This window comes from Varroa destructor, unplaced genomic scaffold (assembly GCF_002443255.2).
Source record: "Varroa destructor unplaced genomic scaffold, Vdes_3.0 BEIS01000003.1, whole genome shotgun sequence".
Lineage (NCBI taxonomy): Eukaryota > Metazoa > Arthropoda > Arachnida > Mesostigmata > Varroidae > Varroa > Varroa destructor.
In genome coordinates, this window is record NW_019211456.1 from 32,465,581 (window position 1) to 32,489,720 (window position 24,140).

The 24,140-nt window shown below is 39.2% G+C and overlaps 2 protein-coding genes, 1 long non-coding RNA gene and 3 other non-coding genes across 7 annotated transcripts in view; 3 read left to right on the forward strand and 3 right to left on the reverse strand.

Moving 5' to 3' along the window:
- The window catches only part of LOC111248262 (uncharacterized), a 12,500-nt gene extending 10,793 nt beyond the window's left edge, over positions 1-1,707 (reverse strand). The window contains exon 1 of the mRNA XM_086984710.1: positions 1,488-1,707. The gene's annotated coding sequence lies outside the window, so the exon portion shown is untranslated. The remainder of the gene's footprint in view (positions 1-1,487) is intronic.
- A 208-nt stretch (positions 1,708-1,915) lies between these two features.
- Positions 1,916-3,745, forward strand: LOC147756831 (uncharacterized). The gene is made up of 2 exons (XR_015324570.1): positions 1,916-2,145; positions 2,411-3,745. It is a non-coding gene; the product is annotated as an uncharacterized LOC147756831 (long non-coding RNA).
- Positions 3,746-5,988: 2,243 nt separating this feature from the next.
- LOC111248260 (vacuolar protein sorting-associated protein 26C) lies at positions 5,989-15,905 on the forward strand. 2 transcript variants are annotated; one of them, XM_022800286.2, is made up of 7 exons: positions 5,989-6,216; positions 6,489-6,611; positions 7,324-7,515; positions 7,839-8,030; positions 8,924-9,079; positions 14,330-14,426; positions 14,778-15,905. In XM_022800286.2, the coding sequence occupies exons 3-7, from the start codon at positions 7,411-7,413 to the stop codon at positions 14,984-14,986; spliced, it is 759 nt and encodes a 252-aa protein (XP_022656021.1). In that variant the 5' UTR covers positions 5,989-6,216; positions 6,489-6,611; positions 7,324-7,410; the 3' UTR covers positions 14,987-15,905. The 2 variants fall into 2 exon arrangements, with proteins under 2 accessions (XP_022656021.1, XP_022656020.1); XM_022800285.2 differs by lacking the exon at positions 6,489-6,611.
- TRNAK-CUU (transfer RNA lysine (anticodon CUU)) lies at positions 10,999-11,071 on the forward strand. Its single transcript has one exon. It is a non-coding gene; the product is annotated as a tRNA-Lys (tRNA).
- TRNAR-ACG (transfer RNA arginine (anticodon ACG)) lies at positions 12,625-12,697 on the reverse strand. Its single transcript has one exon. It is a non-coding gene; the product is annotated as a tRNA-Arg (tRNA).
- Positions 13,720-13,792, reverse strand: TRNAR-ACG (transfer RNA arginine (anticodon ACG)). The gene has a single exon. It is a non-coding gene; the product is annotated as a tRNA-Arg (tRNA).
- Positions 15,906-24,140: the final 8,235 nt, after the last annotated feature.

Here is a 24,140-nt window from a genome sequence, read left to right on the forward strand (position 1 = left end):
ATATATAAGCACATAAATGGATTAATCCGATTACAACACTACATTATTTATTGTGGGCGTACCGCCATCTGGTGAAACACGTTACGTAGTTAAAATTAATGCCCATTTGCCAATTATTAAAGTGAGAAAAGTCAGAAAATGTTTTATCAATCAATTGGTAAGGAGATAAGCGAGCGCATAATGAGGGTCGAGAGGCAAAACCTAAAACGTGTATAATCCAACGAATGTGAATCTTTTATCTGCAAGCTATAAAATCAACATTAGATTTGCCACAGCTGATTTTAACTCGGCCGAATGTTTGCATCTCAACGATTTACAACGATATCAGAACTGATCAGGATCTTTGTGATCGTCGTTGTATCCAACATTTTACGTGTTTCCGTCGAATGCAACCTACCCTCGAACTTTGACAATTCTAATAACGTTATAACGAGTATTTCGGGAAAAAAATTCCCACTGCTTTAGTTTCGTCGTCGAGTAGAACTGCGTCGTTTTCGTAGGTGTTGCAGAAAAGTCGTAAAATGTCTGAACGCAAAAGTAGAAAGGTTCTCCCAAGGTCTTTCATATCCTCTGAAAGGTCCTTCATAGACTTTTGGAGGGGCATTCAAAAGAAGGGTATTCTCTAATACTTTAGAATGGACAATTGCGCGGCGACAGGCGCATCACATACCACGATAATATCAGGTTATTCGGAACCATTTAGTGCGTCGAAAAGTCTCGATAACTACAAACTAGCTATATCTGGTGAATATTTTCGTCGAAATGTTCGCTGGGTGCGACGACACGCTAGTTGATGTCATCAAATGGTAACGAGCTAAAATGTAAGTCCTGCCAAATGTGAACGCTCAGTGACCACCTCTAGTTACTCGGTATGTTTTGCTCTGTTTAGTAGTCCCCACGACCTGATATCTAATCAATATCCATTAGCTAGCCAGTAGTTTCGGCTGGGTTTATTTTTCGATTTTTTTTCCAGATATCTAATTTCTAGTCGGATGCTTCTGTCAAATAGTGGTTTTTACCATCGACGATGATGGAAAATAGCACGTACGATGGTAAACAGAGTAAAAGTCGTGCCACAAATGAGCTGCACCGTTATGAACATAAGCCTGTATGGGTGAGCACATCGATACAAGTAGTTACCCCGTAGTCGGAAGCACTGCCTCCGCGTCGGAATGCCAACACATTTGCTATCAACAGCGGCTGGAAGCACGCCAGAGGGAGTATACCGTACATAAGGGACACAAAACATTACATTCAGCATACGGTTACTATTTTGAATCAATTGCCAATGGCGCCAATGTCTCAATTTGATGGAGTTTTTTTTTGACTGAGCAAATTTAGGGCCTAAGAAACTTCTCCTCTTTAGGAATTTCGAGATGATGAAAATTGGGTATTCGAACAGCAGCCGGCACATTTTAGATACAAACCACAGAGGATTAATTAACAGATAAAATTGCCACTTGATTAATACAGCTTTCTATACTTACCCAAAATGTTATTGAGCACAATACACCGAGAATTCGATCTGCGCAGCAAGTTCGTAGGGATATAATCGCACAAATTAACGCTAGCTTACTCAGCGACGTCAGTGGCTATGTCGTACGGTTGACTCGCGTATCAAACCCGACAGTTGACTTTTATTCAACGAAATATTAGTGAGCCTATGCTCGTGGCGTGCGGGCTAGGACGTTATACGAATGCTAAGTTTTCAACATTCGATGTGACAGTACCATTGCACAATTTCTTTTAACGACTGCCCCTCGAACTATGGATGCAGCGTTGACGCTACGCTAGGAGTAACAGAAGCACATGGCATGCAACAGGGACGCACGCACGTCACATTATGTAACGTATCCATTTAAACATATCCATACTGAATAAGCAGACGAAAATTAAAATGGGATAGCACCAGCTTCCTGATCGCATATTAATTAATTGTTTGTTTTATTTAAGTATTGTTATTTATTCAAGTATTTATATTTAAGGACATGTGACCCTAGATGTGAAACAAGCTGTTCGAAACGTAAAACTGTCCGACTTCGAGCCCACGTAGTGGATTTTTTCGGACGATCGTGTGATGTCGGCACGAGGACTGGCCAATTTAGATCGGGCTCCGCCAGTCCCTACTTTGCTCACTGAACTGAAGTAAATGTAACTCAATCGAAACGATGGAGATCTATCAGTTACGCGCGACTTTTTTCGACGATGCCTAATATTTGGTGAACTAATATAACTGAAGCAGCAATGACGTTGCTTAGAACTTCCCAAAAAATATGGGCCTTTCCTCTCCCAGGTTGAAAAAAGTTAGGAATATAATTTTACGTTTCTTTCAACCTGGGATGGGTTTGAATGTCGAATTTAGAAATAAACGATTTCTTCATGTCACTAATTTAACCAGCTTTTTTGCCAGCTTCCAGGACAAACGCACCGTTTACTTAGACGCATTCGACGATCACCTTTGATGCTATGATATTTAAAGTGACAATTCGTATCAATGATTTAAAAGATGCTTCATTGGCTAAGAGGCAACACAAGGCTAGCCAACTAACACCGAACGGCCTAATCTTAAGTTTGGTAACTGTGTGGCGCACTTACGATGACACTATTTTAGCTCTAGATAACAAAATCGTGAGCTCTATGAGTGACATTCATATGATGACGACCTTTATGAGATTTAAACAACTCCTCCGCCAACAACAAAAGTTGTGGTTCAACTTACTCGCTGGACTCATCGGCTGCGTGGACACGCGCAACGCTTAAGAATGACTATAGTTAAATTTGGGCTGGTATTTACTATAACAAATACACATAGGGTATGTGATTTTGGTAAATATATTAAGATGCATATAGCTATCAATAATAAACACAGCGGTATTTAATCTCGTATCTATTTCAATTGTAATCATAGTTTTTCCCTATAACTAACAAAATTAAGTCGCGCTTCTATTATTCCTCTTCATGAAGCTATAATGGAAAGCTGGTCAGAACGAAGTAAAACGTACACTACATACAAGCTGATCTTGCAATCTCTGTCTTTTATGCTTTACTTCGCCATTGTTACGTTGTAGTCGTCCTAAGCAGTACGTCCTGAAGTAGTATACATAGATAACCCTGGACTGATGCTAGCTACCTTAATAAAAACGAACAGAACTAGTTTCACTTAAGATTTGATCGCTTTTGCCGAACGAATCTAAACCATTTTAATTAGATGCTTTCTGCTTTTGTTTCGATTTGAATAAAGCCTTTGATAGGATCGATTACATACGCACGTAGTATAGTGTACTATATATTGGTCTGATTTTTCGTCATATTACAAGTAAAAAAAATTAGTTTTAGTACGCGTGAAGAGTATCATTGCTTAATTTTCAGCCATTAAAATACAAGCTTTCTCATGCAGCTATCAGAACTTCACGCATTTCTCTAATTAACGTTCACTGAAGTGAGATACATTTATGAAAGACATGATTTAAGGTCGCATGTCCTGTTATAGGACAAAGAGCACCGGGCGAGTAGTCCGTTAACCCAAATCGTGTAATTCCTTTTGGCCGCATTTACTGTTTATTTATCACTATCCTTTCTAGAAACATTTCGTTCAAGATACATCACCAGATTGTATCATTTGATTGGAATCAGACAAGAGGAATGATATCTGCACAATCTGCTTACAAGTCAACCTCGAAAACGTTGACACGATATTGTAACTGACAAGAGTTCCGTTGAAGCAATAAAGACTACTTGTACTACACCACTTAGTTAACTTTAGATCTACAATCCGATATAAACAAAAATCAAAGCTGACTTTTATCAAACCATGACAAGATATCCAGTTATCTTGATTCACTACTTATTCTTCGTTCGCTCTGGCACGTTCGCTAATAAAAAATAAATTCGTGAGTCTTTTGAAGCCGATGCACTCGTTCATGAAAAACCTCAGATGACAACAAAGCTCTCTTAGAGATTATCTGTCTTGTCCATAGTCAGGACCGTGCACGATAAACAACTCGATTATCCCGCATTCTTCAGTAAGACATATGGCTGCTAGTTTACGATTGAACTATAATGAGGGGCGGAAAGGATCGTCGATTAGGCAGCGTTGCCCATTACTGCGGCGACCATTCTGGCGATAACAAACCTTGTTGAGGCAACAGGCCGCTACGATGCTGCCCACATGGCAGGTGAGCGTGTTTTCAGAAATGATACGTACAATCGAGAGTTTTGACCACTACTAGCTGGCCAGGAAAGAGGTATGGGCTTGGCACAGGAGCAGTGAGATCTAAGTTTTCCGGTGCATTGAACCTTCTGGCAAGACAACGACCGCTCCTGGGAGACTCACTCCACAGTGAACGACGCGTACGATTGTTTTCGAAACCCATGGAAGTAGTGGACCCTGCTCTTGTCTATATCGTCGTGATTTAATGGTTTGATAGTGAACTTCACTGAAACCTGCAACCTTTGGTATTTCCCATATCTATCTATAATAGGGTTGCAAGCCAATACGTGTATTACTGCTTTTGATTTGCATATGAAAGCAAATTATTATTATATGATCGTGGTGTATTTAACTAAAGTTGTTCATACTTTGCAGATGCTGCTGCACGGTGCAACTAAAAAGTACTAGAAACTCTACAATGGAAATAATAGTATCTATAGTCCGATAGAACTTTTTTCTGGGATTATGCGAAAACCCAATTGTTCGAAAGCCGTTTTGTAAGCCGCGTTCGCTTATCTCAGCTGAGAGGGCCCTCATTTTAGTAATTAGATCTCTCTAGTACCTAGAAGAAGGACCCTGTGTCTGTGAACGCAATGAACTTTGTAAAAAAGGGGTTTCAGAGGACAATATAAAGCAAGACTTTGTGAATGGAGTGTTCTTAAAAACAAAATCACATACATAGTTGCAACAATAAATTATTTTCATTAGTATATCAAAGTTTCTACTATACAATTACATTAGCGAGTTTTGCACACCAGATTTAGGTCCTTAGGATCTGACTGGAGCCACCACACACCGACAAAATGGAGTACTGGAATGGAGCTATGTGTATTAACCCCGCAGTAAACTTCTGGAAATTATATTTATGGTAAACGTCACTTTATTATTCGGAATCAAGAATGAATTATTGGCCTAAATTCGAGTGTTTATTATCTACCTTTCGCCAAGCTCTACTCTATTTCGGAGTCCTAGATCGCTATATATATTCTATAAGATAGTTATTGCAGAGATATTAAGTAAACAGTTATGGCAAAAGTTGTAAGTTAATAACCTGAATACTTTTATATAGTCAGCTTTCGTAAATAGTAAGAATACAATAAATATCATATATTCAATTTCGCGTAATTGCTTCGCCTCATGAATTAAAAACATAATCGTGTAAGCTGAGAAGGAACCTACATGTTCTGCCGTTTTTCAGAACCTTCTCTCACTTCCCGATTACAACTTTCGTCACCGGTAAAAAGGTTGACATTGATCCGATACAAGATCATTCATTTAATGTCCATTTCAGGGCTTTTTGCCCTTTTGTCAATAACAGAGAACCCAGCACCAGTGCAACTGGAGAAACTTGTCGCAATATGCCCACTATAAGGGTTTTAAACATTTCAAATAATCGTTCCAAATGTATACTTAGTGAAGAATCTCTATAACATCACATTCACAAAAAAAAATTTTTAACTTCCCTTATATTATTAGATACAGCGTGCTATACGTCTTTTTTATACTCCTACACCTTGAACAAAAGTTGTAACACGATTTTCGTCTACTCCGGGGTCAGCCATTAGTGCCGCGTGTCGCTACCTCACATCGATCGATTTTACAATCGTGAAGAATCAAAAATCGAAGATCACAGCCATTTGCACACAGGAGCGGACTTGCATGCCCACTGAAACAGAATTGGACAGCCGTGTTCCGCTTCATCTTTCATTAAGAGCACCGCTCGTAAACAACGGAACCGCAAATGCTACACACGGCCTAGGTTATTCATGTGTTTCGAAACCCTGTCACTTTGGTTAACAGCTGCGAGTGGTGTTAACGCTTTTCAAGTTCCCACCAGAGTGTTGACAGTTTGTTGTAATGAAATTCTTTGTTTTTAGTGTTTTGTTTTAAGCACGTGAGAGTATTTCACTCAGAACAGATATCGTTTAATCGAGGAATTTGTTAAGTTCGTAATGACTTTACTGGATATCCGGCTAAAAAGGGCCAATAAAACATACTTCGAGGATGTAAGTTTTTTTTTGGTAGCCGCGATCGTATGCACAATTGATCGTGACACCGTCGATTTTCAATGAAAATAGGTCTCCTATTGGACTGTTCTTGAAAGTGATTTGTAGTTAACTGCACAAATCCAATTGGTACAGGACAATCTGTAAAAACACTTCCGAAACTTAGAAACTTTACTGTTGTACAAAATGAAAGGCAAAGAAGAACGAGAGTTCATTGCCTGGACAGTCTATAAGCTACACATTTGTCATTTAAACTAGAATTTGCTTTTCAGATAATTATGGGTGTTAGAATACTCTTATAAAGCCACCACGACGACTGCCAATAAGTTGATCTCTACGCGATTAATAGCTTATGCTTACGTGCTGGTGTCTAAAGACACTCAATTAAATCAATCGTAAGGGCAATTTTCTTAGCGCTCAATGATAGTAGTTATGATTTGTACGAGCTTAAACAAAATGCTGTGTCAGCTCCTATCGAACAAGTAAACAAATTATTTGACGTCTTTTTCTTTCATTGTGCTCTTTGATCAGTGTGTTCTTTATCACCGGACAATAACTGAATGATTTTTAAACTAAAAAAATATTCTGTAAAAAGCTGTGCTCGTTTGCTTTATTCCTTTCTCTAAAAGCAATTTACTAAGAGTATAAAAGGTACATAAATAGGTTCATTAAATAGTCATGCACATATTAAGCATGTAGTGGATTAAAATTACAGCTTATTGGATTATCTCCATAGTCGTTTATTTCTATTTCGAACGCTTTCTTGTTTCAAACAAATGCGTCACTTTTATTAGGGCAAAGCACGGTAAATTACATAAAACATAAAGCAAAATTAGACCAGCATCATATCACTATGCGAAATTTTTAAATGAGCAGATAGAAGAACAATGTTAAATGTGCTCCTATTGGTATGAAGTGGTATATCGTTTTTTACAAAATTACTAATAATACATCGTTTTTCTAGGAGTCTATACAATATGGATCAGATAATATAAATCGATATCATTGAGCCCTTTTTATGCTCACTGTAAAAACATATCCATATATTATATCTAGCTTCTTTTCAGTTGATAGATGTATATCTTTTCTGATCTCTATGGCTGTTAGGAGACGGTGAGCGGTCTCATTGTTGTAGACAGTAACAGCGAAGTTAAACACGATGGTCTGGTGATCACAGTCGAAGGTGTCGTCAAGATGGAATTATCGCCAAAAAGTGTTGGACTCCTTGAAGCTCTGGTGTCGTCAGTGAGGCCCATCCCTCTATCGTTTTGTACGATCGACGTTCTCAAGCCTGGAAAAGTATATCGGCAATCATCATGGAAATACTAATGGCGATAGTTTTGATTTAGATATTCTAATGCTTAATTGAAAGCGATGTTATTTTCAATAACAAAATAAATACAGAAGTATATATTTGTATTATTAATGTTTAATGCAATGGCAGTTTGAAGAGGCAAAAACAAGTAACATTCATGTAATGGATTGTTGTTTGGTAGATCAGTAGCTTTAGATTATTCTAACATTTCCTCGCCATCATCCAAGCCAAACTGAGCTTCAAACTAACGAAAAAAACCTCTTTTATGTATGGTTTATTTCGGTGTTTGGATGGCTTCTGGTTCCAGCTGCCAGCAGGATGTAACCGGTTCCCCTTTGAATTTCCTCTTCGGTCATTAAAGGCCAATCGGCCGCTATTTGAGACCTATCACGGAGTGTTTATCAATATTCAGTATTTCATCAAAGCGGAGCTACGTCGGAGTAAACTCTACTCAAAAACCATCATGCGTTCCCAAGAGCTTATGCTCGAATACAAGCTGGTTAGTTTTCGGCGATGAATTTCATAACTCACTGAATTTATCCACAGATCTGTCGCATCTTTAAGGTGCGAGGTGAACAAACTACATAGATTCACAAAAAATGTTAGAATATACTACAACGTGCCATTGTTTAATAGTTTTCAGCGCTTTTCCTTTTACTGGGACAGAGATTACTTTGCTTGATAACAAAATTATAGATTTGCCTTCTTTGCGCCACGGTGGATTTCTTTAATACGAAATAGGCCAAAAAAAAAATTAAAATTCAGTTGGGTCTAACAAAGCGTTCATAGGGTCCCGCAACGTTTATAAAAACAATTCGCTGCTTTGTTTGCGAACAACAAATATTATTAAATCGTTACTTTCGTTTTACCTTTTCGCAATTAACATTCACAACTAACATCTCAATCTATCAAGTAAATATATTAGCTAGGGCGTATATGAGCCAGGCTCTAAGAGGTTTTCATGCCATTAGCGCGTCGTTCACCATAGCTATAATAAAATCCTTCCCAATTTTAGATATAAAATGTTTGTGAAAGACACATGATTGTGGGCAGGAGTTGAAGTTTTTACAATGCGGATCGTAGCTATATTAAATAGAATACTTTTTTTTTTAAATATTTCTGCTGAAGTAATAAAGAAAGCTAGAATTATCATGGTTTAATTACGTTAAGACTGATTAAATATTGGCTTCTTTTTCTAGATTTAGCTGATACATCCTACAGAATGATCTTAACACTTTGGTTTCTCCCATAAAAAATACCTGCGTACTATGTTCTTCTAGGCAATGCAGATGTGATTAAATGTGTCATCTTATAAAACAATTTTTTTCTTAAAATTGTATAGTGATTATTACGTGCCAACGGTTTATGCGTTTGCAACGCGTTTCGATTTAGGAGTCAGCAGAAAGGGCTAACAATCGACCGGTAAATATTAACATCTCGCCTGAAAGTCTACAGAACGTCTTCGACCGTTCCAAAGTTCCCTCGTTCTCGATCCATGGTCGAATCGACTCAACACAGTGCAGAATTACCCATCCTCTAACCGGAGTCGTAAGTTCAAATTTGCTTCTTTGTTAGACCCCAATTTTACGCTGCACTTTGAAACTCTGGTGCCCGGATATATTTATACGGGGTTATATTTATACTTATTTTCATTGTACACTAAGAATACCGCAGATTTCAAAAAAGCACAAAACTCCTTTTCCAGCAATGTTCGTGTATAAGTCGACCTCTCAAAATAGAAAAGAAAACAAAATTAATGGTACATAGCTTTGCATAAAACTGATGCAACAAACGACAAATTGAAGTATAGGTCATGTAAAGAATGAGCCGTAAACGTGATTGGCCTATTATATATACATGAGAAATACAAAACATTACGTACGTCTTCTGCGCCTTGTATAGGAATAATTACAACATAAGGCTTTTGTCTAAATATCTTTTCTCTCCATAACCGCACGCGAAGCGCCCACTATGTGGGTCGTAACGCTGGTTTATAGTGGGAAGAATTGACTTAGTGATGCTTTATATTGTAAAACTGCACAGAGAAGTTCATTTAAATTACCAATTTTCATTACAGAACCCATATACTAAACGTTCAAGAACTTGAAAAGAAGAAGTGGCAAAAAATAAAACTCATGTACAGAAATTTCGAATTTAAAACAAAAATTATTTTATTTAAATTAATTAATAATAATTAATTTAAATTAATGTCCTTATTAAAATGTCTCTTTTTTATCTACTGTGTATTATACTAGCAGGGCTAAACACGATGTCGGGCTAAAGTGCAAGAGACGAGATATCCTCGAGATCAAGTGGGTTATAGCAAACTATAAATTGCTCTGACATTACACCTAATTTTCTCTGTAATACATATAACTTTTATGTCACAGGACTTTTATGGCCAAAATGCTTCAAGGCAATGCCGCACGTAGAACTCGAAACATGTACGAAGGCATCATTATGGCACCAAAATAGACGACCGATTTCGCACATCACTTGTCAGCTATTTAACTGAGCTATTATTGGAAGCTCGTTTCACTCGTTAAATGTCAGATTCGATTATTTCAGATACCATAATTGGATCTATTTTAATAATAAGATAATAATTATAATAATAAAATAAGAGCTAAGGTAAGGCGAATGTATTTTCAAAGGATTTAGGTGTCCAGAAATAGCGTAAAATTTTTTTTATAAGAAATCAGGTATTTTCGAGACAGCTAGATGTTTTGGATACAAGATCCAATCGTATCGATCCTATGGTAACGGTATATCGATCGCGTTTACACAATCACCTACTAAAACATGTACAAAGGCATGTACAGAACGTCACGACAAACTATAATAATCATAATATCTAGTAAATTACTTTGGCGTGCAAATTATCACTGGTTGGGGGAATCTTTTTGAACTTACCTCTCACAAAATTACGATAATCTTTCTGTCACCTTAGGCAACATTTGTATTTTGTATAATAGTATAGTCATAAAATGCAGTATACTCAGCTGTAATCTATGCGCAATGCCTATTCTGACAACAGTAATAATTTGGTGTAATAATTTTGCAGTGGTTACGGTAGCGATTCAATATGCGAGACATGCGTAACGTAGAAATGTTTCATAGCTTCAATTCGAACTCAATCAATGTATATACTGACTATTTGATTTTCGGCTTTAATAGTTAATCAGACTTATAATATCTCTAAATATGCTGGAAAACACTACTATATTTTTAGCATTTTAAAGTATACATCTGAAATAACTCAACATCAGGAGTTTGAATCTTTTAGAGTGACGAGGCTGTTGGTGTCTGATTGGTTTTATCAGTATAGTATAGAGGGCGCCAATTGTCTTAGTGTTCTGCACTTCAAAGCCAGTTTTGAGCTTTATAATCAAATAGTATCTTTTTAGTATAGTTTTGATACTATAACTTTAATAGGATGACCGCTACCACCTACCTACGCTGAGCGTGCCCGGCTAGCTCAGTCGGTAGAGCATGAGACTCTTAATCTCAGGGTCGTGGGTTCGAGCCCCACGTTGGGCGCATAAATTTTACGGCACAATTTTTTTTGGCCGGTAAATATCTTTGGATCTATGTGCATTCTGCAAAACGACAATTTCGGAAATAAGATGACATATACCATTTTCTAAATAAGATATTTATTGATAACTCGTGAGTCAACCTCATCATCAATAAAATGGAATTATTTATTAAAGGGGGAACTATTTTACAATATAGGGGAGCATGGTGATTCAGTAATAATTTAACAAGATAGTGAATTGTGTATTTTCTTTTCAACCCTGCAGTTCTGTCAAACTTCGTTCAAATGCATCACGTGAAACTAAGCATATGAGTGTTAAACGTAATATTGGAATAGTCGTTTAGTTCTGTAGATTACAAGGTTTATCTTTCATCAGAGCTTGTTAAACGTAATAACATGTAGTCTTAATGATGGCGCACTAGATGACGTAGTATTGAAGATATTGCTTCCTGTATTCGCTACACAAAATTTGAATGCGTCACCTCTCAATTGGATATCAAATGTTATATTGCTTGTGTAGTCAAATTCACGCTTCTATTGGTCAATGTTTTGACAAAGACAATATTTAGGTGTTTCGTTATAAAAGAATCATGCGTATATATATTTATTTGTGCTAATCACTTATTTCATTTGCACTTCTATACTGTTCTTCTCTGAGAGACCTTCACTACCAAAAACAAAAGAATATGTTGAAAAAGTACCGAAAAACTTCGGCAAACATTTTTGTGGCAGTGTGTCATAAAGACTTATATAATGGCACTGCTTCCTGTTGCATTGCTCTTAAATTATCAATGTCCCAACTATGGGCTAACTACGAAAGGCCTCTATGTCTAAAGTTTTACGTCCGGTATCATTGTTAGGCGTTCCATTAAACAACTGAGTTCCAGCGCGAAACGGAGTCTGTCTATGCCATATACAAAATATGTGCCTTAAATTAGCAGACAAATATGTTGCCCACTACAAAGCTATTACGAGAACCTCAGCAAACTTTCTTTAGATTCAAAGGTAAAAGGGAGATAGGGTGAAAAAATGAAGTGAAAAAAAAGTCAAATGAAAAATCGCGGCGGAGTGAAAGAATGGGTGGTGAGGTCACTTGGTAGACCTTTAATATTACGGTTACAGGTTCGAGCCCCACGTTGGATACTTTCTTTTCGTTAAGCAGTTTTAATATTTTACGGTTTGTTATAGAAATATTAAAGTAGCTGTAGATATTAGGTTACGCATAGAGTATTGTTCATGCATAGTCTACACGTGCCGTTTTGAAGTTTAACGATAATTAGTAATATTCGGGTAAAAGGAAAGTATACATAAGCTACCAGTTGTAAAGAACCAGTAATAATATTAAACATTATTTCCAGTGCAAATTTTTTAATGAATATGGGATACCTAAAAAAAAAAAGTATAGACTAGATGGGTGGTACAGATAGATCCCTTTGGTGCTCCTGTGAGATCGTACGTCTTATATCACACGGTCACCTCCGAATTTTCACAGGGTTAACAATAACGGGAACATATCGTGTTTAACATAGGTTGACCGACAGTGTGAAAAAGAAATCGAGTCCGCCAGGATTCGAACCTGGAATCTTCTGATCCGTAGTCAGACGCGTTATCCGTTGCGCCACGGACCCACGGGAGTTTATGGTTCTACACATGTTTGTTATATGAACATTCACTAACTAAATTGTACAGTGTTCGTATAAACAGAGGTCATTGTTCGAGAGGTACAGGATGTAAGTGGGCCGATATGCTAACTCCTGAGCATGTAACGTATACGGATTCGGTTAAAGCACCCATTTGATACACGCATAAAAATAACTGTGGCTAGCTGTACAATAGACGTTATCTAACGGTAATTATATTTGAACAATATTTCCTTTTAAAATTGATTATTGAGGGTGTCGTTCTGCCAGTGCGCAATATTCTTACAACGGATAATCTTAAGTGAGTGAAGACAGACTTATCACATCATTTGACATTTGTTGTATTTAATTACGATAAAATCGCTTTCGTATGACATGTATTTAACTAAATTCACCTCAGTTCGTTAATACATATGTAATGTACTAATACGCATAGTTAAATAGGCGAATTCAATAGTCCGACTATTCAATTCATATCACAAAATGGAACCTCGGTCTAATAAATCTAATAAGATGTTTAGAATCATCTCATATTCCAAGGAAGCAATTTTAATGCCTTGTAGAAGTCGTAACCTGTTGTTGAATGTAAAATACCATTTTTAGCTGAATTAAACGTATTATTAGCGCTAAAATGATACATGTTCGTGTGTTGCGGGTTATGACTAATACACTAGAGATTACTGATTTTTGGTGACTGTTATTTAATTACGGACAATGCAGTGGAGTGAAAACAATATAATAAAAAAAATCCCTTGAAAAGGAGCTTTCCTTCAATGGTGCACTACGCACATGATACAAAAGAAAAATCGAATCGAACAACGCTATATTGTTCAATGTAAAATACTCTGAGTAACCACCAAGCCTTATTTTTCACACTGTTCATTAAAATACTTTTTTCTGATCACGCTAGATAATTGGAGCGACAACATATGGCACATACAATAAATATAAAATTTAACAAAGCGCTCATCGGGTTTAACATAAATTGACCCAGAGTGTGAAAAACAAATCGAGTCCGCCAGGATTCGAACCTGGAATCTTCTGATCCGTAGTCAGACGCGTTATCCATTGCGCCACGGACCCACGGTAATGTCACACTTAATATTATTTGTGGGTCGTTATGTGGGTGTTTTTGCATATGCTAAAAATAACATCGTTGCAGAGTTGGCTCAGTTTTGTAACTCGCAATACAAGTTAGTGCATAACTCTGGACCGTTTCATTTTACTGCTTATATGGAAGGACACTTTGAGCCGCTTTAGTAATTGCGTTTTTTAGCCAAAGTAGTATTCAAAATACGTTTGTCACATTGCTAAATACGTATGTAATAGTTATCTACGAATATAACTGGGTTAAAATGCGAGTTTCCCAGGATTAAAACCTGAAATCTTCTCATATGTAGTCACACGCGTTATCCATCGCGTACACCCGTCGACATCCACCCCGTGAATATACAAAAATAATTAATGATCTATGCTGTGATAAACTCTTGTGTGGTAATAAATAAGTGTAACAAGGAAGAGCTCTAATGGACAATGGGATTATTTAGAAATTGGCAGCACTTATTAATTTATCGCTATAACAATCAATATCAACATTTCGATATAATCTCATCTTTGCAGATTTGCGTAGAACACTGCGATACCAAGATCCGATCCATCGAGCTGCAGCTGATCCGCGTTGAAACCTGCGGATGTGCAGAGGGCTACTCACGTGATGGTAAGCAACATCTACTTTCCTATTATTATCAAATTAGCTAATCATGGCTGGTTAGAGTTGCGTGGCTTTGAATGCCCCATTATTTTCTAGGTTAGGAACTGTGTCTGGAGTCCATTGCAGCGGCAATATTCAAGCTTGACGAATACCGTTATTTCATGGTAACACGGAAGCTATACGATAGGTAGCGGACCGTAAGATCTATATTGGGCTTCTTCTTATATTGAGGACAGCTGTTATTCTGCATGTAAAATTTTGCTTTCTCCATTACCAAAAGCCCTATTAAATGTTCATGGTCTATAGTTCAAGTGTCGTTTTTGCCCGTTTTGTCTGCGTGTGATTCACTGTTTTTAGCTACGGAAATTCAGAATGTCCAAATTGGTGAAGGTGATGTGTGTCGTGGGGTCAATCTTCCTCTGCATATGGTTTTTCCTAGACTTTTCACCTGTCCCACGCTAGTGACGTCCAACTTTAAGATCGAGTTCGAGGTCAACGTTGTGATCGTCTTCGAGGACAACCACCTCATCACAGAAAACTACCCAATCAAGCTCACCCGCGCGTAGACCTCTTCTGTCATACATACCGATTTTTTTTGTTGTATAGACGGCCTAATTATTACCACTGAGTGTAACTACGAACTTCCCACGCACGTTACAGTTGACAGACACAAAACGTACTATTAGAAACATTTTCTGAATGAAGAATAGACAAAAACAGGTAAAAAAAAAATAGTATATCTTCCTTTGGTATATATATGTATAGTTCTCCATGCCTGCAGGTACAGGTAGGCTACGGTTGCTGGCTTGCCTTTTAACGAGTAGCTTAGAAAGAAACCTTGGTCAGCCAGACACAACTTAGGAAACACCATCGGTCAGCTGCTAAACAAATTGTATCGTGTACGGATGAAAAACAACGCCCTGCCTTAATCAAGGTAAAAGGTATTTGCTTTGCTGATAACCTTGATGCTTCTGGCAACCCGAATACATATTGTGCCTTGTGCATAGATAATCTTTTATTGGTTTTAGTAAAATTGTGATTTTGGCTAAAGTGACGCTGATTGAAAAAAAAAAAACAAAAAGTTTATTCAAGTTCACATGGTGGATACTTGGACGCGTGGAAATGGATCTGAAAATGTGGAATGGAACTATAACGAGATCAAAGATTTCCGCTACTCGGAACGCGCATAGTTTAGACAATAAATACGAGAGATTCTTTTTGTTTTGACACAAAGGATAGGAATAAGATTTACTTTGGAAGAGTCTTGTGGGTTTAGATTAGTTCCTACTTTTTGTGCTGTCATTATTTGTGCCATATTTATACAACACAAGTAGAAACTCATTGCCACATTTGACAATGTTATCTAAAAGTTTATTATGACACAACAACGTGGTTAGATCTTTATCTAGTCAGTATTTGGCAGAGTTTATTTATTCCACTCTTCAGTATAGACCAATAAAATGTTAACATTTCTCAATTAAGGTATTAATGTTTTTGTCTTGCTTTATTCACTTTGTTATGCAGGCTTATCAGGTAACAGCAAGAAGCAGTATGCCTATTCTTCATGCCCGGAAATAAGGAATTAGAGTTATTTTTGAATGTAATCAAATCTGTTGATCCTAGGTTTAGAGTGAGTTTATAGTCTATTGTATAATACTTCGCTGCGGATACGTTGCCTTACGCCTTCCTTGATAATATGTTTCCTATGATTTGTAGATGCGGTTACTCATTTCATACTCATGGCCATGTACAACTGGTGCCTTAGCAAAATCCACTAATAATATAGCACAAATAATGTTAATATACGTCATTTGCAGGATTTTTTTATTGATTTTATTCGAGTTTCTTTCACTAGTATCACAGCCACGATTTTCACTTTCCCTAGATAAACTTCTGGGTCTCTGGGTTCAAGCATTGCTTAATGAAAAATGTAAGAATTGCTCTATAAGATAAAAAACAGAAAATAATCTATAATTTTTAAAAATGACGATTAGAAATGCTTGTGTTTGAACTAGAATATACTTACGATTTCATCCGATGGCCGATAATTTTGCAAAGAAAAAATCATTTTTGACTATTTTTTTTAATAGTAAAACATATTTAAATAAAACTGAGCTTTCTCTCTTATTAAAAGCCTACAATCTGTTTCAAATTAAATATATGAGTGAATCACGAGTGGCCTCAAACTTACCGTGACTGCTCAGCGAAAGTAGCATTTGACGATTAATTTCGCATTGATTTCACAGAGCATTTTATAGCTCTATCAAATTTAGTAGAAAAACCTATTTAAACAAATATATTTGTATTACGCCCTTTATTCTCAAGCTTCAACAAAAAATTAAACCAGTTCATTTTCATAACGCTCTGTAATTTCGACCCACAAGATAACTAATCGATCAGTGTACAAAAATTAAAAAATCCTTATCATGTTAAATATCCTAATGCTATGCTATAGAAACTTGTGTACATTTCATACAGGTGACTTTTCATTAATTTCTCTTTTTCCTCAATGAGAATTCTTATCTATTCTTAATAATTAAATCCCTATGCGCTCAAAAAAGTGCTCAAGTCGCCTACTGCACTAGTAATGGTATTCTGCGTCTTGTATCTGCCTTTTGTCTGAGCTAGCTACCGAAGCGATCTGTTTTGTCTTTACGTTATAATCGGCAACCACACCTGTAAGAACGTTTTTGGAACGCAGCTGACTTCTTTGGGCGCGTTAATAGCGTTTACCGGGTGTGCATTATTAGTTCGAAACGCAGATCAGCCATTTGCTGTGAGTTTGTTTCGCTCTGAATTGTTTCCACTATGACCCGTGCGACAAACTCGTTTCCCGACGAGGTTAATTCAGTAATTCTCAAGTAAAGACTTACACATAAACCCATAGCGTTAATCCATAACCGGGTTCGTCATTTGACAATGCTTGACTCAGTCCTTAATACAAAGTATGTATGTTCGCTGATGCTCTACTTTCATTTTTCACACACACAACCGAAACCTGTTTGTTTTTTGACAAAGTATTTTGCCGCTAAGTTTTAAGCTTCTGCGCTTTATATTGATAAACAAACATTATAGATTTACAAGATATTCTCATTTATAATGCATTCCTGTAAAGTAAAAAAAAAAAAGGTAAAAAATGACCGTAAATAAAAGACGAAACAGTAATGTGTATATACTAAAGCGTTACTACGACTCGTACCCCACGATTTGCCATGTGCTGATTAGGCGCTTTAATCATTCAAGCGAGGGCGCAACGAGTTGCGTGTGGTCTGATTGTCAGAAATGTTGAAATCAACCAACGAAGTGGGTAACACTCCGAACTGGTCTGTTCCAATAGCTTATTAGATGAAGCTGAAAATGGCCGCCGAAGTTCGCCTTCAACACTGCCTGCAGCGACTATGGAGTATGCTTTTAGATGTGCGCAAGTCTACTATTACTCTGACGTTGTTTTTTTGGTACACTTTAAAGCTATCGTAGAGTTTCAGATGGTCCGATAAGTATTCAAACACAGGGCTATGAAATGAGTCTGCTTTAGATTTAGCTGAATAAGAACTGCTTATTTTGTTGACATGATAACTTAGTTGGAACATAAAAATAAATGGAAAAAAAAGGTGACGTATGCACGTTTTCGATGAGGCAATAGAAATCAGCTAAGGTTTCCTGTTTAGCAGAATTATTGTGATTTTACTAATTGTTCAAAATAGCACTTAACATATGCGTTTTGTTCGAGGATCAGTATGAACGTTGTCTTTTTAATATTCCTTATAGGAATCCACGGCTGCTGCAGTTGTTGTGTGGCCCTATACAGTAGATTGTGGAAGAAGTTGGTTTCACTCTGTCAGGTGTTAAACCCAGAAACATATGAGACACTGGAATCTGATCTGCAGCGAAAACAAAGAGTCCGTCAATTGATCGAAAGATTCAAAATGCCTACATTTAAGAGCACCTTCTCGGCAATGACCGGGCTAAGCTGTGCTACAAAGCGTAGGCGCGAAGCGATTGCGAATTACGTAGCACTACGCTTTGCACGCGTCGCGTTTGTCTGGCCATAGGTATTGGCCTTTAAGGCATCATCTGCAGCAAATGGAGCAGAATGCAGTTGACCTCCATCTGATGTACTGAGTCGTGCGGTGACTTTCGAGTCCTGGTCGTGTTGTTTCAGGCACAGGTTCAAAGATCAGTGAGGATTTCGAAGCGAATACTAACGAAGATCGATTTACAGAAGACACGCCGCCTCTGGTCTCGATAAAACGAGTAATAGCAGCTTGATGCCGTTGTATCTGCTCGGTGAATACACTAATAAGGTCCGACATTCGGCCGTCGAACGTATTTACCTTTCACTGTCTACAGCGACTGCACAATATTCAGTGAGTCATCGCTGATAACCAACTGTTTATATATTTTTGTACCGGGTAATCGAGAGACTCAGTTACAGCTTTTTAATCGAATTTTGCTAGATGGTAATTATTAGAGAAAAAGCCTGTCTTAACAAAAATTATAAATAACGTTGCTTTTCGAAGCATAAACGCGAGAGAGGTGAGGGAAAAATCGATTTCTGGTACTTCTGCCACAGGCGATGCAGAAGCCAGAAAGCATAGTAAATATTTTTGTGCTTACCTAGTGGAGTTAACCTCACTGTCAACCGGAGACGCTGATCCTGGAGTTGATGCCTAGCAATCAGACGTACGATTATTCTAGTTTCCAGAACCTTCAAATAAAGAGAGAATTAGCTTCACGCTGAAAACTCTATTTCCACTATTCAGGTCACGCATCAAAGTTGTTGCTAAGATATTTAAGATTGCTAAGATTATGTGACTATTCCAGTGAGGTCGAATGCTCGACAAGCAGCTCTGAAGTTACTTCTCAGACCTTATCAAAAAGAGCAGATTAACCGAAAATCGTGCATACGTTAACTATTGGACTAGCTTAATCGTTTCCCCAACAGCGCCGTATTGTGCTTTGAGCTTCATTCGTTGCTGTTATCCGATAAGCCGACAAGGTAATATCGAAAACACAAACTCGAAGACATTTGAGTGCATAACATTAGGCTTCAGGTAAAATCTAACAGATGCAAAACGGTGATAAAAAAAAAAAATGCTGAAATGTCTAAGAAACATACAGGCACTGATAAATACGATAAAGCATAATAATGAATCACGAGATAGGACCGTGGCTCAGCTAGTTTAGCGAAGAAGAAGGGTGACAGACAATCCCTATCGGTGTTGTATTAGGCAATAGCGTTTGCAAACATCGTGCACACAAAATCCAGCTTGCTACCTTCATAGCATGGGAAACTAGCTACTATTTTAACAAAGCACAAATCCACTTCTCTTTCAAGGCGCACAAACCCAACAGACTATTACTGCTGCTTCTGCTTAGGTGCAGTTAACTCGAGCCTCAGCTCGAGAGTAGAAGCGGGACGTTATTTGCTTGGCAGACGGTTAAGCCACTCCCAATGAGCCTCACAGTATCGTCCATAGCCGGCAATGTCCATTTGTTAGTTGAGTGGCGTCCGCCTTTCTGCTACTGGCTTCCACCCCCCTACGACGTCGAACGATAGAGTTTCTTTCATATTGGTTTGCTCGAGGAAAACAGTTATGGACGCGGGGTCATAATCGGCCAGTCGGGATCCTGGCAAGGGTACGCTGAACGTAGGACACTTAGGAAGCTAAGCGGGCCTTAGCGGCTGCTACCTTTCTATACTGTGCGTTTGTGTGTCTTCTCGTCTTTCTCAGTAGCAGTCGGTGGACAGCATTTGTCGACAAATGGAAGAGACTGTGGGGAGAAGAGTTAGTTGCTTTTGCTGAGCTTTCAGCTGGTTCCGCTTCTGCCGCTTGTCGGCTTGCCAAGCTCTTCAGTTGCACCTTCGTCGCCGGGCCCCTCTTTCTGCAAGTGGCTAACGCTTATAGACTACTTCTGTTACCGCGACCACCGTTGCCAACGCCACAAGGCGTTACCGCCACCCGACTTTTCCTCGGAGCTGCCTGCCGAAAATTTGGTCAGCCCTGGCAATAAATAAGGCACTGGCGCCACCTGGCAGCGCGCCATTATCTAGAATAGATCCTCCCAGCTTGCTTGATGCGAAGTCGCTCGTTCACCCTCGACCCTTCGGCTCCCAATCTGCTTTGTGACCACGACTGCCATTGTCATAATAATAACAACAATAAGCATTAATTCCGAATACACCAATGGTCTCTACGGACCCGATGGCATTCGTGGGCTAACCATTAGCTGGACCGTTGAGATAACTGAACGCCGCCGTTTCAGCGTCATGACGGCCTTTCACTACTAAGACTATGAAAGCTAATCCTTTATGTGGAGAGCGACTCTGTAAGGCTATGTGAAGTGTGACTAGCACCAAAAGAACCAGTGCTCGCCCTTTCTTGCGCTCACCCGGAAAAACCGAAGCTCTCGTGTTCCGTGAACAGCTGGTGCGTCGAATAAATTATAAAGCGATTTCCACACCAATATGTGCTCGTATGGTCTGGATGGCGTCCAATACACATGATACATGATCTCGAAACGCCGACGAAGTCGTGGCGTGAGCCACAGCAAAACAACATGATAAACGATACCAACATAATATGGAACTTTTTAAGGAAAAACAATAACTGATATTTAGTCGTCACTTTATTTTTAGTTGTCATTAACGGTCGAACAATTCTATTTCTTTGACGCTAAATAATCGATAGAAGATATATGCCGTCGCTAAGCTTCAAGCTCACTTGACAAATAATAATAATAAACAATGAACAACATTTACTAAATATTATTTGGCACGTTCTTTGTATTCGGTTACGGTAACATGACAGATCGTTGAAAAATGTTCTCTGAAACAATGTGTTAGATTGTAAATTTTCAATTTAAAACAATGTAAAAAAAAAAAAGAGAAATGTCACTAAACGCATCACCAAGTGCAGTTACTTCATTCATGAATAAGGGAAATTGAAGCCTTGGCATTTTTTCCTATCGCATCAGATTTGTAATGCATGCATAAGGAGAATAAATTGTAAATAACTCTTACTTCATTAGCCTGCTTCAAGCTACCCTTTGTCGCTCTCTAGAAGTATGTTTAAAACTAATAACTGCTAGTCTATGCGATCGTGTTAATAAGTATCTTTTATGTATAATGGAAGCTTCCATAACTCGCACTATAATTAAGGACAGTCCATAGAAATAAAGAACAAATTCAAGCAGTTAGAAGGATGTGTGTCTTTCCAGGAGGGGTTTCTTTACAATGCCAGGTATACATTATACCATTAATAGAAAAAAATATGCCCGGCTGGTATTTATTGTAGCTACCCCATTTTGAAGAGAGTTTAGGGTCGGAACGCCTAAATTGAAAACGTATAGAAGTTAGCTAAACATGTGTGGCTGAAAGGAGGTGTTTATACATTTCTATTTGCGTTCGTGCATTACGCGAGGACAATTCACTCTGTCGCTTTTCTCATATAATTTATTCTACCATATGTGCATATTTTCGGCCCTTTTTCTATTAGCCAGAAGTCCCTACCGTCAACATCTCTCTCCTAAGAGGCTAAAACCTGTCCCTAAATATTCCCTTCATAATGCTACCGAAGACACATTGGATGGGTGCATGAACGGTAGAGAAGCGTCTCCCTGCTGTGAGCCGAAAGCCCCATGCATGCGCATGTTATCGTGGCACACTTGCATTTTCCCAGCTCTTTTTCATTGCTGTCGAAAGCAATGAACCTACAATGACGTACGTACAAGTTCCAACAGCACTCCCAAACCGTGTGTCTCCAGATTTTCTCTCTTCGGAGAGGTGTTTATCTGTTCCCCGTCCGTTCTTTCCATATTCGTTTGACTGTCGCTCACGGTGGTTGACTGCCTCACTACCGCCGCTGATCATACGCCAATGTTATGGTACAGCTGTTCGAGTGTGTAACGGAGACTCCGCTGCCATAGAAGATATGGCGAAAAGAGGAGGTACCGGAATATAGGAGGCAGAAGACGAGTGCCCCCCGAAATGCTGGAGGGTAGCTAGCGACCGGGTTGGCTGTATCTTGCATAGCTAGCTAGCTGGGAGTCCGGAGGACAAGCATCTAGGAGAAGGCCGTAGTGGCGCCAAGTAATGATCCACACGGCAATGTTAATGGCGAATTTCGCATTCTTGCGAAAATATGCCAATGCGCCTGCAACAGCCGCCGGCGACGACAGCATCAGCAGCAGCGTCAGTAAGCTCTGTCTGCTCGCGGCGACCCCGCTTCATACAGCAATGCCGCACTCGACCAGAGCGTTGTTGCCACTCTCTCGAATGACACGTACCCCTGGGGCCAACCATGGGCTGCGACCACGCAGGGACAAGGCTACTTAGCGGACAGCGCGCCAAGCTCGTGCAGAGAACAGGAGGTTCTGTTAGGGAGGGAAGGGGTTTACCAGTGAAATGCACTACCACTCTACGGGCCAGCCACTCATGACTGGAATTGGCCCCGCCGCCGCCGCCGCCGCCGCCGCCGCCGCCGCCGCCGCCGCCGCCGCCGCCGCCGTCATTGGACTCGGCACAAACCCATGTAGAAGTGCGGTGGAGCTTTTGCCAAAGCGAAATCTCCGCGACCGCTGTTGCTGGAGTTGCTTTGGTCGGCGGAAGCGCGTTCACGCCAAAAGCCGGGTCGAACGAAAACTTGCCGCCGCGACTGCCGTTTGGCGACGCCAGACACAGAACGCTAGATTTGCTGAGTCGTTCGACGCGGCACATACAAAACGGTCGACATAAACGAAAATAGTTGTATCCAGCCACAAGTCCAGGGACCTGCGCCTATGGAATGTTTAGTCTGTCCTCGGTAAGATTATACACACATGTTTTTGGAATCTCGGTTATATGATAGAGCGCAGGTTCAAAGAGTTAAATTTGTTAGGATATTTAGAGTTAAAGAAAATTTTTTTCGTGCACTAAAATTGCTATAATATACATGTGTGGAGAGACGTATTTCTACCATCCGTAAATGTAGCCCGTTCACAAGTATACGAGGTCGGCTTCAACGTTCGGCAGGCCTACAAATGCCTCTTCGGACTCACGATATGTATATATAGCGAAGTACGTTAATAGACAATAAGGCAACAGGTGGGAAAAACGGAACAAATCTGGACCGGCAGCGTCGTAGACCCCGTATTGACGGGGCTGCCGCAGAAAGAATAACAACATACGCTCTTGGATGAGAACGAGCGCACATGTTGTCATATGAGTTTGATGGTGCAAGCCAGTGCGTTTAAGGTTTGCGACAACTGTCCAGCCTTCCTGCTTGTCGTTTCATACCATCGGTGAGTGAGGATGCCTGCGCAAATTCAAAATTATGCCAAAAAGTGGAATGCCAACAACGCTGGGCGAACTCAGGACCACGACTGCAGGCCTCCTCGGCTTATGCATACTCGCATGCATGCAGTCTCTTGAACCACACAAGGAGTAAGCAGTTACATTTTGCTATCAAGTGAAAGCCGTATGTGGCAGATGTATATACGTGCGTGCGTGCGCGACAACAGCGCCTCATAGACGATATGCACGCGTTGCAACCTCCTGGCTGTCTATAAACGCTATTTTATTGCTTGCCAGAGGAATGCCGTTGTTGTTGGATGGCATCGCTGAAGGAGAAGGCCGTTACGAAAACGTGATGTCCTACGTATATTACATACATGCATACATTCGTGCGTTGATCTACTATATGAAATGTGCGAAGTGTAGTTATAGTAAGAGTAACACCT